This window comes from Aptenodytes patagonicus, chromosome 13 (assembly GCF_965638725.1).
Source record: "Aptenodytes patagonicus chromosome 13, bAptPat1.pri.cur, whole genome shotgun sequence".
Taxonomy (NCBI): domain Eukaryota; kingdom Metazoa; phylum Chordata; class Aves; order Sphenisciformes; family Spheniscidae; genus Aptenodytes; species Aptenodytes patagonicus.
This window is the reverse complement of record NC_134961.1, coordinates 2,915,199-2,937,565: the sequence shown is the minus strand read 5'-3', so window position 1 is coordinate 2,937,565 and position 22,367 is coordinate 2,915,199. Positions and strand designations below refer to the sequence as shown.

The window sequence follows — 22,367 nt, the reverse complement described above, 5'->3', positions numbered from 1 at the left end:
TCTGTCCTGCTGGTTGGGTGGCCATGGACGAGCGGCCACTGGGCACGTGGAGCAGGGACGGGGCGCGGGGAGGCGAAGTGAAGAGACACACAATGAGGCTCAGCTCACTGACTAACGCAGGCACAGAGAGCTCAGTGTTTATTAGTTTCACTCCAAATGGTTTGTACAAGAAACAAGCTGACCCTGCTGCACACGCAGACGGACGCACCCGTCGCTGCAGGCTGCCTCAGCAGCTCTCCCGGCATCCCGGAAGCATTGTTCAGCTTCACAGAGCGGGGCTCTACCAAACCCCCTCAGCCAACGCTGCTGTGCTGCCTGCCAGGCTCTGCCTGCGCCCATGCTGCTGGCGAGATCCCGGGCTGCGCCGCAGCCAGCACCCGCAGCAATCACCAGCACGTGTCTGCGTGGGCACCGACATCGCTCGGCGGTGAGGGCGAAGGACCTGGCGCGGTCCGAGCCTGTGCGGGGAGCAGCATTCCCCAAACGTCTGCTCCGCTGTCACGACAGAGACATCTCTGAGCTCCCACCCTGCAGTTAACAGGACCTTTCCATTTTTATCGCTACTCTACATTGCAGTGATACCTCTCAACTAGCGAGCGCTGCCTCTAAGGCTGCTGCTGCAAAGCAAGTCTAACACACACCACCCTCCTGAACCCGGAGACCTCCTCGCTGCTTGTAACAAAGTGCTTTTGGAGCTGCTGACCTGTCCCTTGCAGGCTGAAAGACACCAGGCATTTACTGCTGGGTGAGGGGGGATGTACCCATCAGGGGGCCAAGATGTGAGGTCCTCAGGTGGGGTTTTACAGCACCCAGCCAGGAGATGCTCCCCCACCCCTAGGATCAGATGTCAGGGCCTGGGGAGATCGCAGGGGCAGAGTTAAATGAGCTGTAGCCTCCCCCTGTCCCCTTCTGCAACAGGCTGGCGGGTGGGTTTGAACACCACCGGCATCCTGCCCGGAAGGACAGCACCAAACACAGGGTGACCCTGACAGCCACTGGCGCTGGGATCGGAGAATACAATGAATAAAAACGTGTGACCGATCCTGTCCCATGGGACCCAGGTGATGCTCCCAAGCCGATCAGCTCGGTTCTGTGGGATGCTGTCCCTCCAGGGGGATCTGCTGCCCCAGGTGACAGCGTGGCCCTTACCTGTCCTTCCTGCTGAACCCACCCCTGCTCCAAGAGCTCCCATCCTGGCACCTCTCGAGGGCGAGCGGTTATTGTCCACCTGGAGGCTATTTTCAGCATCTGTATGCTGCTCACCTGCGTCCACTCTAGATGAAATCCTGAGGAAATCCTTACTGTTCATCCACTTCAACTTTCTTCCTTCCCCAGTCGCTGCCTATAACGGTCATGAATTGAGAGATCTGCTGGGAGTTGTTTTGTTTTTCTTTTCCTGGCAGACCACATTCATTGGTGCTGTGCTTCCCATGGGGTCTCGCTGGCACATGTCCAGTGAAAGGACAGTGGGTGTGGAGCAGTTAGAATACGCTCCTTTGTGTACCTTTCTGACAGCCCAGCAGCAGGGATATTTAACTGGCAGAGCATCCCAGCCCAGCTGTGGGGGGGTTCTCGCCTCCCACCCACCTGTGCTAAGGGTAAGACCCCCCACAGGACTTTGCAACTCAGCCCAGAAAAGCCAAGGAGATCTAGGGGTCAAAGCAGAGACTACTGCCTCCAAGTCTGTCCTGGAGGAGTGTCACCGTACCAGCCTTCGGGAGGGCTCTCCTCCCTTCTCTGCCGGGTCACGGCACAAAGGCAAAAGGCCTGAGGACATCAAATACTCACTGCAGATCCAGGCTGAAGGAGTGAGAGTGCTTTGGGGACATCCTTTACATTGCAAAAAAAGGGACTGAAAAAGCCACTGGATGGGGTTTAGCAGGTTAGATGGGATGGATGGATGAGCAGCCCAGAGCATTTCTTCTGGCCGTGTTGGCTCTTCTCCCCCACTGAGCCTCTGCCCACTGCCTCCTGGCATCACCGGTCACATCCAACTCCTCTGACTTCCAAGTGCTGCCATGTGGGAGGGGGCTTTGGAAAGCCATTGAACAGGGAAAAAAAAGCTCTAAAGAAGGACGTGCACCAGCGCTCAGCCCCAGCACTCTCTGGCTTCGCTCTCAGGTCACAGACACGAACTGAAGCTGCAGGTGACAGCTTTGGGCTGGACCCTGGTAGTGGGAAGCATATCCAGCCCCCTGGTTCCACCAGTGTTTGTACAAACCCCATCTCCTCATAGCCAGAAGGGTCAAGCCAGGCAGCTGCCAGCTATAAATGCCAGCAGTCCTCAGGTCGTGGGATAGCTTTGGATTCTGTGTGGCCTGAGACAGGCAACTACTGCGCTGATGTGCTCAAAGAGGCTGGCCAGGCCAGACCATTTGGCGTTTCTTGAGATGCTGCCTTCTCTTTTTAGGTATTGCCTTTTCTCTCAGTGCCACATGGTGCTGACCAGGGCCACCATAGCTGGGAAGCTATGGCTGCCGAGAAGAGCAGGGAAGGGCTTGCTGTGGAGCAGTCTACCTTCAGCCAGTGAATGTCTGGTTAGATCAAGACTGCAGCTGTACACACAAGACGGGATGTTTGTTCTCAAGAAACAGCAAATGTACCTGACCTGGCCTCAACACAGGGAAAGCTTTTTGCCTTAGCTGCAACAGAACTGCAACGTCAAGTGTTCCTTCTCCCCTCACCCAGGTACGCCCCTAAAGATGCCCTGATTCCATCCCACCCCACCAAACCCCTTGGTTCACTCTAGGTCTCCTCCGGGAAGGCTGCGGTGCCACTAGTTCTGCAAGCTGCTGCCACGCGCCGTGGAAGCTGGAGCTGTCAGGGAACAGAAAGGAAAAGGGAATGAGACCTGGCTGAAGATAGCAGGAGTGGGATGTAGACAGAGACTCTGGGAGGAGGAGGAGCAGGAGTAAGCACTGACAGGCCGTGCCCTGGTAGGAAGGCAAGCGTCTACTCAGGGCCAGCTTCACTTCAAGGCAGAAGACAATAATGGTGGCAAAGGCCATTTCTTGATTGCTGGTTCAAGTGGCTCCAGAAAGCCCTGAGACCAGCAATGCCTCTGCCAGCTCTGCATTTCTTACAGAGGTCCAGGCTGTGTCTTGGCAGCACCAAGAGAGTCTCAAACTGGTGAGTAGATCATACCCACGGAAACCACATAAACACGAGGCTGAGGCAGGAACCCTGCGGTGGTGGGGCAATGCAGGCAGATGGGTTCAACCTCAGTCCTCCTCTCTGGCAGCATCCAGGCAGGGACAAGCTGGGCAGGAAGAGGCATGCAATGGGACTCCAAGCCCACCGGGACTTCTGGTGCAATACAAAGCACAACCTGAGGTTCAGGACATCAGCCCAGTCCTCCTGCTCTGCAGTTTCTTGATCCATGGACATGGGGGATAGACAGGACAGCCGCATGTACCACCTGCAGACAGGTGTCACAAGCTGTGGCCACCTAACCCCTTTAGCCTGATGGAGCTATATAAAATGGGCAGCAAGTGATGGGGGGACACTTACCAGCTACTGCTCTAAGTAGTATCCGTCTCAGGCTGAATGGCTGTTTCAGGCCTGCAAGAAAAGAACAAAACTGAAACACGCAGGCAGCCAGTGGGGGGACGACAACCGCATCTTGAAGCAAGAGGAGAAACAAAACAGCGGCGTCACCCTTGGAGGGAAGGACACTTTCACTGGGGTGGAGCAGCAGTCCTCAGCCCAGTGCTTGCAGGCGGGACCTGCTGATGCTGCTCACGAGCTGAGGATGCAGCAGTACAAACCAAGGTCACGGGGGAGAGCAAAGCAGCTTTTGGTCAACCCAGTTGCAGAGCTCTTTGCAGACTTATGGCTCTGGCCCAAACACTCATCTTCTTCGCACTGGTGCAAAGCCCAGATGACTTCACTGCCTCAAGCTGGACTTTACACCAGAATGAGCTGTGATAGAGTACAGATGAGCAAACCAGCAGCCGCAGCAGATCAGGTTGTCAAAGGCCCTTCCAGCATGCTGGGCCCTGAGCCCACTCTTGAGGAGCATCCCAGCTATGAAAAGCTGAGGCTGTTTGTCCAGGGAGTGCTTGAACATTTGCACCTACTTCAAAGGGGGTCAAAACATGCATGTAACCCTTGACGCTGGGAAGCACAAGAAGTTCTTGCTTTCAGCTACATGCAACCCTGACAGAAAAGAACATCATCTTCCCTACTCATCAGCTCCTGGGAGATGGACTCTCTGAATCTACTTCCCTTCTCTACTATGTGCTCAAGGAAAAATGGGAAGCTGCCTGAACATCTGCCTGGTCCTGGATACTGGCTGAGCATCTCCACATAGAGTGGCAGGGCCAGGCCCTTGCTCCCTGTTGAGACCCAGCCCTGTGACCAGGACATGGCTTTGCCAGCAGCAATGCTCTGGGGAAGCGAGTCCCACCAAGCCGCCTTCCCCTTGATATGGTGGATGGTGGCTGACACGATTAACCAGGGTCCTACACCTATGAGGCATGAACATCCCTCCTCCCCGCTCCCCATCTTCCTCTGAGCTGAATCTGCACTGGTGCAGCTGCCGAGGAAAGGGCTCTAACTATAAACCGGCAGATGCTTTGTGTGTCTCAGGAAGGTTATTTCAGCTGTCAACATAACCCGATGCTTAGGGACCCTCGGTCAGCTCTAAATTGTCATGACAGAGCATTTGGCATGACCTACCTTGCACAGCCAAAGCAAGGTTAAACCATGTCATTACATATACATACCACACACACAATATATGCTCTATATGACCTAATGTATTGTATACAGCTAATGCATCACAAATATCCCTATAGGGGATACCTAACAATAAGCGTGCATATGTAAACTATCTTCAGCCGTGCTTAATTTCATGAAACCAGCACAAATGTTTAACACGTGCTGAAGAAGGTCGAAATGGGCAGAGAATGTTCCAGATAATACATACACGCGTATCTACGTATGCACATACATTCATCTATACACTGTGCATTATGACGGACAAAGAGCACTACTACAAGGTGCGAAACGAAGCTCCCCCAAGCCATGGATTATAGGACCACTCTCAGACTGTGTAAGCATTGAACGCTGAAATGGAAAAGAAATAAAATCTCAAGCAGGTGCTTTTTAATGGCTGAACAACCTAAAAAGAGAGCCACGCCCTTTCCCCTCCCCCCCCCCTTCACAAACCCTATATCCCCCTTGCTGTCCTCCTTTTCCTGAAGTGGCTAGAAGCTGGACAGCCAGCTGCCTGGCAGTAGGAGCCCACACTGAGTTTCTACAGATGCCATTTCTCCCTTTCCTGTTGCTTAGGTCATCGTAAACTTTGGAGCTGGACTGAGCTCGCTGTAACATGGCTGTTCAGCTCCGGTCCACCAGCATAGCTCATTTTGAGGTCTCTGAGCCTGCAGTGAAGGGGCTCAGCAACAGAAATAAAACCTTTCCTCTTTGCCTCACAGGTGTAGCCCCCAGCGTTCCTGCACGGTGACCGAGGACAGCTCAGACAACAGAAGACCAAACTGCAGTGTTGCCTCCAGGGTCTTACTTGGCACGGCCGCTGCAGCCCATCAGGATGCTGGCCAGACTCCGGGTTCCGTCAAGGGCTCAGATGTCACCCAGAGACAACGCACTGGGAAAGGCCTCTCCATTTCTACAGAGGTTCCCAAGACAAGATACTGTCCCATCCCCCAGACACTCACACACACCAGGTGAACGATGGAAGCCAAGTAGGGCCTTTGCTGACATATCAGCCAATTCAGGCCACTCGTGAGACACTTTCTTCACTGGTACACGCCAAAGAAGAAAATGATGCCACCTCTTCCTCAGCTCTTCTCCTCCCACATGGCCAGAGCTCCTGCCCCACATTAACAGGGGAAAGTATCTCAGAACCATCTTGTGCTCCTCCACATCCCCCATCTTCACAACTTCACCCATCCCCAGCCCACTCCTGTGGCTGCTCCTGCCCCAGGGCCACTGCACACCTCCCACAGGGAGCCACCAACACCATGGGGAGCTGCCAACAGTTGTTCTCTCACCCCAACCCGGTAAGGACACGGCTGAGCTTAGCAGAAACAGAGTCCAGAAGAGCAAGAAAAGAAAGGAAGAAGGCGGCAAGGAGAGCTACAGACAAAACAAGATGCCCATGGAGAACTGTCTTTACCGGTAACCCTCATGGTATCTCCTGGAAGCAGTCGGGCGCTGTCTTCTTCTCACATACAGATCTGTGTCTACCGTCTCCTGAACCGCTTGCTCTGGAAGCAGGACAAACAAAGATATACCTCTGTTGATAAGCTCCTTGCAGTCATCATCAAGCCCTGCAGGAGACTGCCTGGTAATAGCTGCCGGTGGGCATTAAGCACCGTGGGAGGTTAGGAATGGCACTCCCAAGTGCTGGATCTCGTATAATGGTCCTGAAAACCTGTACTGCAGCCCTCTTTCTTTCCTCGGTTGGGAATGCCTTTATCCTCTCAAGCTCGATTAAACTTTTTAAATTTGGTGCCTTTTTTGGGTGGCATGTTTGGAAACCCAGCACATTGACCTCCTGAAGATCACAACTGCTGCACAGTGCAGGAGACCATCGCCTCTGCGTTCTCCAAGACTCAGGAGGGACCTCTCAACCGGGGGTCATACCTGGCCCCACACAACCAGTACAAGGCAGTCACTGGCTTCCAGCACAAACGCAGCCCTTGTATGCACACAGAAACAATGGTCTCCAAATGACTTCATGACCATCCTCTCCTCCACGCTGGCCAACAAGGCTGGCCTTACACCATATGAAGGCAGTGCATCCTCTTTCAATACCTGAAGCTGTCCATCTGCTTTCCTAGGAAGCACTTCACCTGCTGCATTTCCCACATAGGTTCCGACAGCTCAGAAAAGCACAAAGCCAAATGGCCAAACCAAAAATCACTCCCCGTTTGAAGAATCGCCATCAGCTCATTGCTGTTCAGTCTCTTCCTTGCCAGCTGGTGCAGCTGAAAGTCTGGGCTTGTGCTTTTTGTGTCGCACAGTCCATTGTGAACTGGTATACAAACTCATTCTGTTAAATATGTGTGTGCATTTAGCATAATAAGGAGGTATATAAATAAGCTGTGGTTTTCAAACATAAATCTGCAGGGACTGCAGAATGAGGAAGCGGGTAAAGCAGCTTTACCTGCGTGTGATAAAACAGAGGAAACTAAAATTAGGAGGGCTTCCTTCCCTTCAACACACACAATACTAAATTGCTGTAGAGCTGGTGACATCAAATTTTGGCAACAGAAGAATTCTTGTAAAACAAAGCATGGATTTAATTATTTCTTTTTTGATCAAAAATGCTTGTTACGATTGCGGATAGAAGCAATAAAAGTTTCCAAAAGCTGCCATCAAGAGTAATTGCCAGCGACATTTTGTGGAGGGCAGTTTTGAAACCCACTGACTGTGGAAGGGCTGGGATGGGCATGAACGCCCCTCCACTCTTGTCCTTGTTCATTTAACCAGCTCTGTCCACTAACGACTCAACTTCTGGGCTCACCGCCTTCACATAAAGGAAGGGTCCGTTTGTAAGGGGAGAATACAAAATTTGATTTTGAAGTCAATGACATACTGGCAAATCAGGCTGAGAGGAAAAAGCTTAGGGAAGGGTTTCAGCGCTGGGCTCCCCAAGCAGGCAGAGCAGAGCATTGGAGTGCCACTGAGTCGGAGCCCGTGGAGCAGGCTGGCAGCGTGGCTGGCCTGGAGACCTATGGGATGAAAGAGAAGGCAAGACCGAGAGTATCCAGATCCTCACTCCCATCTGCTGCCTTAGGAGTCCCTGGTGGTGGCGGGTCAGAGCGAGGACCACACTCTTCTCCTTTTGTATGTGACCTCAGACATGGCCAGAGAGCATCCTCCAGAGCATGCCAGGTGCCACGTGGCTGAGCGTGCCAGTCGCAGAGCCACGCTTCCCCAAGAGCATCTGCTAGGCCAGTGGGAGCATCTTCTGCTTACCGACCCCGTTTTCAGGGCTCTGTAGGCATAGCCACAGCGTTCAGGAGAACGGTCTCTGGGCATATACCCTCATGAAACCAATGCCCAAACACAGCCCTTTGCTTGATTTCCCTGTGGGCTTGCTTTCCTTCAAAAACTAGCTGCAGGGAAATGCTCACTGGCCTGGCAGATAATACCCAGCGCTCACAGCTGGACTCTGGGTGCTAACTAAGAAGGAACCAGAATATTTGGCTGGGTGTCCAGATATTCATGCATGAGATGGCAAAGCCAGGAGCGTTTTCCCCATCACTCCTGGTTGAAGTGGCAAAAGCAAATGCCTGCACAGGAGAAGGAGATTTCTCTAGCCACAATCTCACAGTCTGGCCCAACTCACCAATCTCTTCCACAATATTCTCAGTGCTTCCAGGAGGAGTGGTTTTCTCCTGTTCAGAAACAAAACAAAACAAACAAAAAAAGAATAACAACCTCAGGTGGCTGCCCCCTTGACCTGCCCTTTTGCTCTGAGAGAGGAATAGGAAGCGCTGGGGCTTTCCTGGTCATCGCTGTGATTAACACCACGAACACCATGGGGACAGAACTGCTGCCCTCCTGCTCTCAACACCAGCACTTGCTGTCTTCAGCCACTCCACCCAGCAAAGTGGTGCCCATCCCATCCAGTGCAAGTCTTTCAGTTATGCTGCTATGCAACCATCCCAAGAGCTAAGTCCTCCTCAGGGTTTTTTTTCCTTAAAAAAAGCAACATTCAGATAACTGTGCAAATTGGCAGTTTGCTCCAGAGTTTGGGAAAAAGAGCAAGAACAGTCACTAACGTGACTGACGTGCACACAGAGAAACAACAAAGAACAAAGCTGCCCCCAAACCTGCAAACACATACTTGAAGTTATTACGAGTGGTACGTTTAGAGTAAGCAAATATTAGAGATTTGTGTATATAAAAGGTTTAAACCCTAACGATACACAGCCTTTGGCACCGCAAACCCAGTTAAACACATGCTGTGCCCCTGCAGCTGCACCCATCAGAGCTGCCCGCAGACATGTTCAGGTCTTCAGGAGCTGGATCTCACCCACCTGCTCCGAAAGAACCGATCCGGGAATCCGCTCACTCTGCTCACTTGGACCTGTAATGCCAGATGAGGCCTTCCTAATTCCAGCTGAACGATGAATGCAAATACCTCAAAACATCAGATGGCATTTTCTAATCTATTCAACTCAGCAACCATAGTATATATAGAAAAAGATGAATTAGGAAAGGAAATGGGGTGAAATGATGTTATGAATTTCCTTAGGGCTTCACAGAGTTTATCAGTGGAAACACTGACTACTTTGATCCCACAAGTGCTGGATTATTTGGTGCTTTCTTATTTGGGATAACAAAGGAAATCACACCACAGAGTCCACAAAGTGGCACCTAATTTTAAATATTAAGAAAAAAATAAAATTTAGAGAGAAAAAATTTAAGAAGCTTTAAAAAATCAGAATAAAGAACCCCCTTTTTTTATGGTCATAAGAAGAAAGTAACAAAACTCTGATTTGATTTGATTTAATTCAAGTCCAAGCTATCACTTTTAGTCCTGTGCACATGTCAAGTATCTGCTGCCGTTATCTTTTGTGCCCTCTGCTGTCGGTAGCTTCTCACTGCGAGTCCTCTCCCATTAGTTTGGCGTGTTCGCTGTCCTTTCCCTGCTCACCACAGGACCTAGCTCAGAAAGTCTCATGCCTTGGGTAGAAAGAAGCTGAAAGCAATGCAGAAACCATGTTTTAATCAATCACGAAATCTCTTCTGGGCTTTCCACCATGTCTTGCGTCTTCTGTACTCACCCTGCTTATGCCATAAACTTGTAAATGAATATGACTTAAGGAGGACAGCTGTGTCGGAGCAAGAGAGATGCAAGCGGCTGGGAGTCAGTTTGCAGGCCTGCTGACTGAGGCCAGCCAACTCCCTTTGCTTTGCTCATTCTCAGTGACCGCAGGTAGCGCTGACTGCAGTGTCCCGCAGTCTATCAACAAAACTACGCACCAAAGCTACGAACCAGAAACCAGGGACACGAGTGACTTCTGAGCTCTCATGCTAGTATTTAATACCAAGGTTAGTTTAGATTGTTTTCCTAGCCTATGAATTATACTGGATGGGCTGTAAGTCCAGCTGCCTGGGTCCTGATGCTGCTAACAGCTGGTTTGCATTTTGGGTCAGCTCATAGACATGGCTTTTCTGCAAGCGGGCACCCTTCGGGGTCACTCCTCATACACCTGTGAAATGAGCCTCTCTGAACTCAGAGGAGCTCCTGTTAAGCTGCTTCTTCTGTCTCCAAGCACAGCTGTGGCTTACTAGGTTTCCTTGTATGTAAGCTGGTGCAAGGATTCGTGTTTCTTACTCGAATGGCAAGCACAAGCAGCTGAACAGGACCTGACCTTTGAGCTGAGAAAACTCCTGTTCAACGAGCAGACCTCCCTGAAGGCAGGACTTACTTCGGACCTGCTATGTGGGCTCTTTGCTAAGCACTGCCTGCCCTCCAGAGGCGTCTTTGAACTTCGTCACCCATTCAAGGGCTTTAAACAACCCAAAGAGACCATCTGAGCCACCCAATGGAAAGGTTGGCTCATCTAGCCTTCACTACTGCCCTCCAGCATCCAAAACCTGATGTTCTTCCAGCAGGTTAGCGCTGATTGGTGAGAGGCAACAACCAAACAAAGGAATGGAAAAATACAGAACAGATGGGAAAAACATATCCAATTAGCTCCCCAGACTGCACTTTCAGAAGCCTTCCTTCTGGCAAAGGTGCGCTGTGACATTAACTTGACCTCTCTGGTTTAAAGACTGCCAATGGCTCCTGCTCTCGGTTGGGATATCTGAAGAGGTCATACTGGCACGGTCCTGCATTCCTGCGGGGGCCTGACTGTAACTCAATACTGTCCCGGTCAGGCAGTCCATATACTGCAGCAACCCGCCTTCGCGAGCAGGAGTCCAAGAACCCTGGCTCCTGCTTGGAGGCCGTGTGCCCCATGAATGCCATTTGGAGAGGGCAGGCGGTGCAGCATGCGAGGGCGACGCTTGGGCAAAGACGGGTTTCAAACAACAGACAGGTTTTCCAAGGTTTTTCCAAACAAGAGCTGTGGATTTTCCAGGAACACCATTCAGCGGGGAAGCCCACTGCTTGAGACCAGAAGTTGAACAAGAGCAGTCAGGAAGAGTGGACCAGAGGGTCTGACATGCTGGCGGTGTTGAACTGAAAACAGCCAGCTCCCCAGGGTGCAATTTACAGGAGAACCACAGCAGTACCCACTACCAGGCAAGTACACACAGGATTAACACTTCCCTTGCACTCAGTAGGGTATGACAAACTAGGTGTCACATAGCTATAGCTACCCCAGCTCTCATGAACTTGTGCTTCCTAAATCCAAAAGGGCATCTGCCAAGAAGCGGCACCCATGGATGCACCACTGCCACTGGACACAGCCAAGTGCAAGTGGTGGTTTTGCTCCATCCTTCCTCTGACTTAATACAAGAGAACAACTTACCGCATCTGAATGCTCTACCAGTCAGCTGAGCCAAGGCATACCGTGATTGGAAAGCAAAAGTGACTTAGAAGACCTTGAGAGTGATTTAAGCTAACATGCAGATCTCCACACTTGCAGTGGACTAAAAGCATCCACATGATAGCTCCTGCAGCTCTGCTGGGGAGTTTTATTAAAACCTACAGAATCTTTCACCGCTTTTTTGTGGTTCCCCTCACGAGTTTGCTCCTGGTCACTTACCACTGTTCCCCTGTCACTGCTCTGGGCTTGCCCCGCTCTCTCCATCTGGCAAGTTCTCTGGACTTAACAGCCTCCTGTCCAAGTTGTCCTTTACAGAGATAGCCTTCAACCCTCTTTGTTCAGCCTGGAGAAGTTCAATTAGCTACTCCTGACCTCCTCCTTCCATCCCTGTCATCCCATGACTCCTCAAATTCATCTTATGACTCTCTTCCATCCCTGATGAAACCAGTATTGATAATCCGCCAGTCCATAAACTCTGGTCCATAGACTCTGGCCCTATCTGGCTTGCTGTCCCGAAATACCTCCCCTTTCATTCTTCTTCAGGCACACTCTTGTTCATTTGAAGTTTAGATTTATGCTTTCCAAAACTAAATTGAATTTGGTGTTTGCTTAAAAGCACAAAGATCAACAGCGTCAGAGAGCAAAATCCTGTGTGTGTCTACAAACAGGCATGGCATGGACAGCAACAGCTCACTCCACAGCTTGTGCCAAGACTCTGGCAGGTACCAAACTGAGACAAAACCACGTGTTTATTAACAACTGGACTGGATAAAAAAAGATGTCACAGAAGCCACTGGAAAATCAGATGCAAGAGTGTTCAATCACTACCGAGAAGCTGGTATTTAAGGCATCCACTTGAAGACTACCTACTGTCTACGTACAATTTCCTGAAATACTCAGGCACCTGCTCAAGCGTGTTTTCAGGCGTGACTGGCTTTGAGAAAGATTCCTTCAGAACTAAGGACCTGCCTGAACAGCCTGAAACAAATGTATTAATACAGCGTAATGAAGTTCACATCAGGGTAATTTCAGCTAACATATTCTGGATTGCCGTTGTAGAAAGTTCACTGATAAAGAGGAATTCATCAAGCTGTGATAGTTCACCACCTTATGATAATGTAAATATGTGTTCACATACAAAGAAGAAATGAAAAAACTCCAGTATTTCCTTCTGGAATCAGTGACAAGGACATTAGCTCTTGTAACTCCTCCTTCAGGAGGTTTCTCTTTGTATGATTGTCAGTTTACAGCAGAAACTCAATGTAAGACATTGAAGATCAACTACCCTACTGCCTTTAAGCCACAGAATAATTACAAGAACTACCCTGACCAAGTAATAGGTATTTTGTTTTAAGGCTAATGTATACATTTGTTAATCTCTCTGTTAATTTTGTTTAACTGGGATCAAATGGGATGAATTCTTTCCAGAACATGAGTCTGTCCCCAAGACCCTGAACTTAATAGGAAGACTCCTACTCTTTTATTAGCCTGTGGGTCATACCAATTATGCAGATATACTGGGCATTTCTGCCCCTTTCACGAGAGTCTGTGGAGCCTAGGAAATGAGCAAAAGGAATTCTAAAACAGTGAGCTGCAAATTGTGGAGCAATCTAAAATCTAGCAATTTAAAATAATTGCTAAAGGAAAATGCTGAGCTAACTAGCGTGAGCAGAGCACCATCCCAACAGAGCTGCACCACCTGTTTCCACCACCAGCTCAGATCTCTCTAAACCACACTATGCCGTGCCATAAAGAGGGACGGGACTCATTGCCCAGCTTGGGCAATCCATCTAAACTGAGATGGTGATGCACAAAATGAGTCAGCCTCCAAGGATGCCCATTTCTCTCCCCTGACTACAGACGTAGCCACGGTTAATTAGCTCAGGGTTTAGACATCTAACTTTCAGGTGCCTAAGTTTGGGCACAGGAATAGTCCTCCCACATATGTCTCGAGTTAGACAAGTTAAAGGTTTAGGCTCGGCCTCTTAAAAGCACTCACAGGCATGGCACTGTTGAAGACTGTCATCTCTGAGCTGCAAGACTGCACTCCCAACTCTTTTTTTCAGTGGCAATGTCATGGCTTGTCAGAGTGGTGCAGGCTAGCGGCAAGCTAATGAAAGGGAGGTGGTGTATGGTTAATCACACCATTAACCGAGGTTAATTTAGGCATTTTATTTTTGCTCCTACCTTCAATGCTCCAAATCACCCCTCTTTCCCAGGGCACCTAAGTTAAATGTCTGCCGTTAGTGTGAATACCCCTGAGGTCACTTCTGCTCACCTTAAGAGGTTGGCAGGGATACAGCTCCAGATCTGGTAACACTTTGAGCAGAGTACAGAGAACATAGCGATCAAAAATTCCTCTCAGTTAAACAGATTCCCATTTATCAAAGGCTGGGACAGCGCCACCATCGAGCAGAGCTCGGAGGACAAACTGATATGCTGACGTGAGAACGAGTGAGGCAGCACTGGCAGGCATGGCTAGCTGTGAGGATGAAGCCATGCTGATTTTGCTTACATTAAGAGGTTGCTTGCTTGTTTATGGTAATTTTCTTCTGCTGCTGCCACCTCTTACCTTGACTGTGCCTTTTGGAGGTCTGTAAAGCCCACTACAAACAAAGTGGTGTTTAACAACTAGAGTCAAAGACAGAAGCACTGAAATGATCCCCAGATTTGACATGGCAGATATGACACAGATGCTTTGGCTATGACCTTCCTAACCATAGTCATGAAAGAGTAAACAGGTAGTGACAATGGCTGCAATAAGCAGGCGGCAAAACTTTAGACTAAAGCTCAGCACCAGCTCAGTTGCAGGAGACATGGTACCTGCTCTCACCAGCACTGCCTAATTCAAACAGCCAGGAAAGGAAACACTGGGAACTAGCAAGACTCCTCCAATGAACTCTTCTTCATTAGTTTTCCCCAAAATAACATCAACTCTTTCTACTCTTTTCCCCAAAGAACGAAATATCTTCTTGAGTTGATATGTCCTCTTTCTTCATTTTGACTCACCCAGCTCTATGAGCAAGTGCCACACGATTAAAAATGCCTCATCACAAAGCACGATGGTGATACCAAATGGATAACATATGCAATACAGTCAGCTTATGAATAACCTGAAGGCTGAAATTAATTTGCACGATGTCCTCAAATAACTAAAATCCGGGGGCAGAGGTCTTGGAAACTTCAAACCTGGACACTCTTTTGAGAGCAAAGGTCCACGGATGACTGTAAATATCCATCCTTTGCCGTTCTAATATTCCTACTAATTTGTCACCTTATACCCTTCCTTTTATCTCCTTTAACCTGAATCTTACATCCACTGCTGAAACAGGAAAATCAATTCAACAAGCCTAAAAATGGGAATGTGTACAGGATGACAATATTGACTCACTTATTCTCTGAATATTCTTCTATCAACTCCTGGACAGCAAGTCCACAAAAAACTCCTACATGCTGTCTAACAAAGCACAAATGATTAAACGCATGTTCTTCTCCTGCTCCTCCTCAGTCTGTATCAGTCCTTCTCTCCTAAGGTATGGGGTGGATCCACCCCATACATCTACATTGCTGAGGGCTGGCTCACGTTACAAACTGCTGGGACATGGTGGATTCTTACAGAGCTTGTGGATCACATGAAGACTATGCCACAATTAATTGTTCAGCCAACTGGAAATTAAATCTTGCAAGTTAAAAAATCCTAATCTGCTAGACTACAAATATAGCTGTTACTTAACTGTCACCAGCTGCTGAGGTAAGGAAAGTGATTCAAGGAAAAGGGAATTCTGTACCTGTAAATAAATGCTTGTTACTGATGATAGGCTTGAAACCTACTGAGCCTCTGATCATCTTGTGGGAACGTCCTAGGCTTCCTTACCAGCAAGGAAAAGTGGGGCAGAACTGTCTCCTCACATGAAAAGAGAAACTTAGAAGCTCACCATGTTTCATGTGCTGCTTGGAATATACCTGATTAAAAGTTGGGGCTGAAGCACAAATGTGAAACTTCAATTTTCAGATACACATCCTGATATCAGCCTAAATGACTTCACTGGGGTTACAGCGTGTGCTAGAGAGTTAAGAGATTGAGAAATATCTAGGTGCAATACAGAGACGGAGAACCTGGATAGAAGCAGTGACTTCAAAAGAAACAGTGTTTTGTTTTTCCTGCACAAATGCTCAAATTTTACTGTGTTAGAGGACATCCAAGTATCTAGATAGAGAGATTAAAAATCTGACTGGACATAGTTCTGGGCAATCTGCTCTAGCTGACTGTGCTTTGAGCAGAGGGGTTGGACTAGCTGATCTCCAGACGTCCCTTCCAACCTCATCCACTCAGTGGTTCTACAAGGGACTCTATCAGGGGCACCCTGAAACACCAGTGTGGCAGATAGATTATCTTTTCTGAGAACAAGTGATATAGCTGGGGAAAAAAAAAAGCTGAGAAGCTTTCAGGTATATAAGCTCCACAGGTGTAATGACAGATATCCTCTCTGCCTACAAACCTCTATGCTTGAAAAATGACAGCTGCAACACAGACCCGAAAAGCAGCATGATGGCAGGTCTCGAGGGGATTACAGAAACATGCCCTAACAGTATTATCTTAGGTAATGTCATTTAACGTGTCTATCACCGCAGCATGACATCCACAAAGACATTTAATCTATGATTATATATATATGTTTTATATATATATAATCTGACTGATTAGATATAATAATTATATATATTATATATAATCTGACTTTTTTTTAATCTCTCTCTCTCTCATCTGAGTTAGCCATCTATGTAGTTTTCAGGGCCTGTGATAGGCTGAAGTAGCAGACTGAATCAGCTGATGGACCAAAGGAGTAGAGCCTCTTGCAGCATAATTAAACCCACCCAAAATCCAGCAGGAACGCACTGCAGAAAGCTTGCCACCCTTGCCAGATCTGGAGAAGTGTGGAGGCCCAGAAGGAGGCCCACAGAAGTCAACTTTGTGTGGATGAATAGTAACTATTCTTCCTTGCAACTCTTCCTATTCGTGCCGTGCCCATGTGAATCACGGCTGTTTTAGCACTGACATGTCATCACAAGAATTTCCATGGGTACGACTCAAAGATATTCAGGCTAAGGACAGCACTGGAGATTACTGACTATGGGAAGCACTTCTAGCAGAAGCACTGGTTTTGCTGAACCTCCTGACCCGTGTCCAACACGGCATACACAAATACATGTCCGTCAGTCAGGCAAGTTACCATGGATTTACCCAGCAGGTATCTTGCACAGCCAGCGATGACAGACAAACATCTCCGACATGCTCCTTCTGAACTTGAATTCTTGCTGTCACAGGGCACGCACCAGTACTCAGCCAAGCGCCTTTGGAAACAACTCTCAACTCACCATCAGCTTGGGCATTGCACTAGTTTTTCCCCCACTGTGTGGCTTGAAGCTGGCACTGTGGGTTTTCTAAATCCATGGCTGTGTTAAAGACTTCCAACTTCTGCCTTGTCCTAACAGGCACATGTGCTCTACCACCCATGGTACGTGCTGCAGACTGGCTGGCAATCTATTTTTCCACCGTGTAGGAGGCCCACGCCTTTCTGCCATCTGCCACCATTCATTTTTCATTGCTTCTGAAAACAACCTGAAAATAACCCTGCTCTGATTAAGTTTAATGAAGTAGGAAACCCTCCAAGTACATTTTTCCCAAATAATCTGCTTACTGCTCTGTCACACCTACTGTCTTTACCTGTCTTAGCCTCCTGCACTTCTGAATCCATTCATTTGCTGCTGTTTTGGCTGTAACAAGTGGACTGCTCAGTTTCCACGAGAACAGAGAGTCAGTGGGAAATAAGGGGAAATCTAGAAATGATTTTGAGATCATTTAATAATTTAATGTGCAGCAACAAATAGAAATTCATAAGAAAATATGGATCCTACCCTACTAGGCAAGGGCTTAGATGAGTGCAATGAATGACCAAAAAACCCCTTAGCTCCTTCTGAACATCTGTTTGCAAGACAAAACAGCTTCCACCAGTGGAAAATGAGATAATTGATGGTGTCTACATTGACAGCTGACCAACTATGGCCAAAGTCCATTAAATAAGTCCAATGCCCCCTGAGAAATCTGCAACTAGTATTGCCTCTTGCCAATACTAGTTACATTACTCTGAATTTCCACAGATATTGCTCCTGAATGTCCTTGCCCAGGGCTCCAGCTTGGTGGTGTTTTCTTTCTCCATCCATAACAGGTTTTAGATCACTCCTTTCTGCACAGTAGTGCCAGCAGAGCTGCAGGCTTTTTCAGAACTTTGCAGAAAAAGCAAGCAGAGATCCTGGACGTGGCTAGTTAAGAAGACTGGCACACTTACTGAAGAAGCTTTTGCTGCAAGCCATCCTACCTCTGCTGAGCATTTCATTTTCCAGAGATCCTAACTTGGCACCTCCCAGCAACCTACATTTACTCTGAAAGAGAGATAAAATTCTCAGAAGAAGGAAGAGAACACTACCCCCTCCCTGAACAAAAGCATCAACGTCCTTCCTTGACCTGGGAGAGACCCAAAAGCCTTCGTATGTACCCACACGTTCTCATGCTTGCGGATAGCACCTAAATCACGTTCTGAGCTGACTGCATCTCCGTCATGCCATGCACCCAGGTAACCACGCTCAAATACAGCTCCTGAAACTATCCCAACACTTAGCCTTTGCCTGAGCAATAAACAAAAACCCAGGCAGTTTTGGCACTAAATACTATTCTAAGCAAAGTTGAAGTTTCCCATTTCACTTCAGTGGCTGGACAACTTATTGACAAGTGCTTGTTTAGGTTTGTTGAGGTGGTGACTTCTTTCCCACTGCTCCCAAAACACAAAATGAGGAACAACAAAAGATTATTTCTGCTACTTTGCTTCGGCATGATTACTGTTCATTCCATATATCAAAGGAGCTTATATTAAAGTTTTCAACTGTCCAAAGAAGGATCATCTGCTGCATCAAGTCTGTGAAAAAAGTTGTACTCCCTTTTTCCAAGCAAGTGAATGTTCACTGAAGCTAACTAGCATTATATTAAACTGTACGAAAATAGTGACCATGGCACCTTTTCTCCCCAATTTGTATTCTGCAAACATAGTCATCTCTAACCATAATAGAAAAATAAGCTAACGCTTATTTTGCAACATGATCCATTTCCATAACGAAAAATCATTGCTATTTTTTGATCTGTAATAGATCTAATAAAATAGCACCTTCTTCAGTAAATGAAATACGCCAGTAGGTAAGTAACCACTTGAGTTACTCTTTCTGCCCATGTACTCTGCACAACATCCTCACATTTTGTATATTTGCCCCTCTGCCTTCAACTGGATGTCCTGATTCCTCCAGACAGCTCAGGCAGCTCCTGAAGACTTAAGAAGTTATAATGTCCTGGCTCACTGAAAAGGCTGTTTACAGCAGTGCCTTCATTGTTAAGAAATCTGTCTCTTGATTCTTTGGCAGGGCGCAATTATTGACATCAAGGTCTGGCTCTCCCCTCGAGGGCAAAGGCTTCGTACTGGAACTCCCACCTGGACCTAGAACGTGCTCAGTGACAGAGCGGGGCATTGGCACTTGCAAGATACATGTCTCAAGAATGAAGAATATAAACAGCTGCTAGCATAAAGTAACACAGGCTCGCATAGCTGCCATGAAACTCTGTCATCTCAAGGGCAAAATCTGATGTATTGCAATGAGGATAACGATAAAAATATAAAGGCATGCATCTTGTTCCATCCCCTAAAAAAGGGTCTTGGCCAAGGCAAAGAGAATTTTGCAGGTTGCCAATAGCGACTTTCATGTTTACAGAGTACACTATGCATGATCATCATGTACAGCAGAAAAATTACGTATTTCCCACGGCTCGATACCGTGCATTCACCAGTAAATAGGTGTCCGCAGAGCTCCTGTACCCTACTGGGCCAGATCCTTAGCTGGGCAAACTGGCAAAACGCTGCTGTATGTGTGGAAAGTGGGAGATTTATAATAGCTGAAGAGCTGCACAATGATTTCTCAAAGTAAGAAGTGATACCCATTTCTATTAATATAGGAAGGAATAATTTACATATAGATACACACACATGGATAGATGCCAACATTGACGTCTTACACATGTAACGTACATACAACTCATGTCACATACAGCTGTCTCTGAATGACCGCTCAATGTTGAAATATACAGTGCAAAAATAGGAATGTATTATTATATTTCAAAATAGCGGGACTTCCCCCCCACCTCTTCCCCATCCAAGTTCATGGACTATGCATTTCAACAGGATTCACTACCTCAGCCAGGAGCTCTAAGTCTGGTTGACTCTGAAAGTCTTTATAAGCCTCATACCTGAACCCTTGCGTAGCTTGACAGATACTGAGAGTGTGCTGCCTCCTTTCCTGAATGCTCCTTAGTTTCAGACACAACATCAGCACTTCGGTGATGGTGGGACTTCTGATCATGTTGGCCATCCCTTTTCCTGCCTTCTGTGGCAAACAAGACGTGGGTTAGCCTGTCCAGATAGTTTTCCAGCTCTTCCTGGGTGTGCTCCAGTTGTTTGCCGACATTACTGGGGAAAAGGGAAGAGGATGGCGGGGGGCTTTTGCTTTCCCTCTCCTTCTTGGCCTCTTCCACATGCGGGTTATGCCTCATTAGAAGAAGCACCATGATAAGCAAGATCAGGCAGAGATACACAACCCAGACTTCTTCCATCTTGGTGGTGAGATACCAAGGAGCTAGTAGTGCCTGTTGTTGTACTCAAAGGGGAGACAGATGGGCCAAATACAGTAGGTGGTCAGCGCTTCCCAGCTGTCAGCATCCACAGGAAGGACTGTTGCCAGTAATCAAAGCACTGTGGTAGCTGATGTCAAAGTTCAATCTTCTAAAGCAGTGTGGCTTACAAACCTTCCTGCAGTTCTAAATATGAAAGCAGCACAAACGGTGAGCAGCAAAAAATTTTGAAAAGAAAATAAAACAACTTTGTCCTTAGAGTAAAATAACTTCAGCAGAAAGATACAAGATCATCTGTCACAGCTCCATATGATCTTAAAATAGCAGTATTTCTCCTTTTTTTGTTGAGGAACTGCAGGTTCAATGCTTATTACTCTTCAAATAACTTTCCTTCTGTTACAGTGTTCGAATTGTTGTCTTGCTTGAAGTGGTAAGCTTTTCTTCTTTCTAATTCAAAGAAAAGATAAGTTAGGATTGGGGTTTTCCTCCCCGAAGGAAGATAATAGAATATTTTATCCTTTATCTACCCTCAGCACTCTTCGAAAAAATTTAAGTGGCAGAAGGGAATATTAGTCACCCGAGTTACAGATTCAGTAGGACTAATTTGTTGGCTTCCTTCTGTCTTTGCTGGTCTTGGGAGAGGGAGTCCTCGTAGAAGTGGCTGCTGGGACTCAGGAGATAATTTCAGCTGAACTTTGCGGGGATCCCTTGGAGATCCTTTGTAGGCTGTTCCTCAGTGACTCTGCCCCCCGATTACTCAAAGCAGAAGATGGGCAGCCCAGGGACCAATAAATGCATTTCCACTGACCAAGCCCAAGGGAAGGGATTGGAAGAACTTACCAATTAGTGACCAGCATCCAGATTAACAGCCAAAATGTAAGCAGGGACGAGCAGCCACCAGGACAGGGCCAGTCTGCGAGGGGAGAGGCTGGCCATTGGCTGCTCTCTCCCCCCCCCCCCGAGAGGCAGAGTCTGTCTGGAATGGGATTGCGTTTCCTAACCTTTGCTAGGGGGATCTTTTTACAGATGAGCGTGCCAAGCCTAAAAGAAGCAGAGATCACACCCAGATTTCGGCTGCCTCTGTGTGGAAACATTCTTGGGCTCACCCTGCCACAGAAACAACTCTAAAATACTTCACTTTGTTCCCAAAAGTGAGACCTTTCCTCTACTTTGCTACAGTGAATGGTCTGAGAAATATTATAGCGTTCCTTCATCCCAGTACTCACTTTAGAAGTTGATCCTCAGCTTTTACTTTTTCAAGACCAATGCTATTAAGCAAGTTCTGCTCTAGAAGCACTTGTACTTCGCACTCCCTTTTTGCCTTGTCTTTAACTCATTCCTGAGGTCACAACCACCCTGGAAGATCTTGTAAGCAGTTTGCTGCCTACAAGCCTGGGCCTGGCACTGCTGCAATACATTTAGGTGGGCAGTCACCAAAGAGATATGGTACTGCAAATTCAGTCACCCCTTCTGCACCCATCTCAAATGCACGGCATGAACCTGAGGAGAGGATGCAGAAAGAGACAGGCAGGTCAGAACTGAGCTCAATTTTCTACCAAAACTGATCTACGTTTCCTTAATGCAAGAACACTGGAACAGAGAACTCCAAGCAGATGAGAACATCTCCTTTCTCCCCCACCGGTGTACATCATTAATGCCTTAGGGCATGGACCATGCCTCCAGCCACATGTATTACAGTAACTAATAGAGCAAAGCCCTGACCCAAACCTGACACTGCTGTAACAAGAGATGTCACCAAAACCCTAAACAGCATTGAAATGCTAAAGAAAGAAATGCTAAAAGGAGAAAACATCATTTTTTTAAAAAATGTCATTAGGACTGCATTGTGGCTCCTATAAAGGGGAACAGACTGATAGAGCAACAACAGCATTTCCTAACTTCTAATAACATGGCTTGTTTCCTTTCGAACAAATGATAATGCAGCAGAGATGCTTCAAACATTACAAAACTTAAAAGTGAAGTAAAGACTGCTGTAATTTCAGATGCAAAATACTATAGAGTAGCCTCTTCAAAACACAATCATTAATGAAATAACTTGGGCACGTCTGCCAAAAACGCACCTTGACTACGAAAACAGAGAGCTGACACAGAAAGGCAAAATGCCTTGTCCAAGATCACACAGTGACCTGCGGAAGCGA

The 22,367-nt window shown here is 47.5% G+C and overlaps 1 protein-coding gene across 4 annotated transcripts; it reads right to left on the bottom strand.

Moving 5' to 3' along the window:
- Positions 1 to 93: 93 nt before the first annotated feature.
- Positions 94 to 21,133, bottom strand: LOC143166515 (uncharacterized). 4 transcript variants are annotated; one of them, XM_076350932.1, is made up of 6 exons: positions 21,049 to 21,133; positions 19,828 to 20,655; positions 8,324 to 8,372; positions 6,143 to 6,233; positions 3,511 to 3,561; positions 94 to 2,817 (listed from the first exon to the last, which is right to left on the bottom strand). In XM_076350932.1, the coding sequence occupies exons 2-5, from the start codon at positions 20,188 to 20,190 to the stop codon at positions 3,522 to 3,524; spliced, it is 543 nt and encodes a 180-aa protein (XP_076207047.1). In that variant the 5' UTR covers positions 20,191 to 20,655; positions 21,049 to 21,133; the 3' UTR covers positions 94 to 2,817; positions 3,511 to 3,521. The 4 variants fall into 4 exon arrangements, 3 of the variants coding, with proteins under 3 accessions (XP_076207047.1, XP_076207045.1, XP_076207046.1); XM_076350930.1 differs by lacking the exon at positions 21,049 to 21,133 and adding an exon at positions 20,736 to 20,984; XM_076350931.1 differs by lacking the exon at positions 21,049 to 21,133 and adding an exon at positions 20,786 to 20,984.
- Positions 21,134 to 22,367: the final 1,234 nt, after the last annotated feature.

Excerpts from the sequence above, each read along its gene's own strand:
- LOC143166515 (XM_076350932.1), bottom strand. The coding sequence starts at position 20,190 with ATGGAAGAAGTCTGGGTTGTGTATCTCTGCCTGATCTTGCTTATCATG. Across the intron at positions 8,373-19,827 it reads CAAGCTACGCAAGGGTTCAG|GAGAAAACCACTCCTCCTGG; the intron begins GTATGAGGCTTA and ends GTTTCTGAACAG. Across the intron at positions 3,562-6,142 it reads AGATACCATGAGGGTTACCG|GCCTGAAACAGCCATTCAGC; the intron begins GTAAAGACAGTT and ends CTTTTCTTGCAG.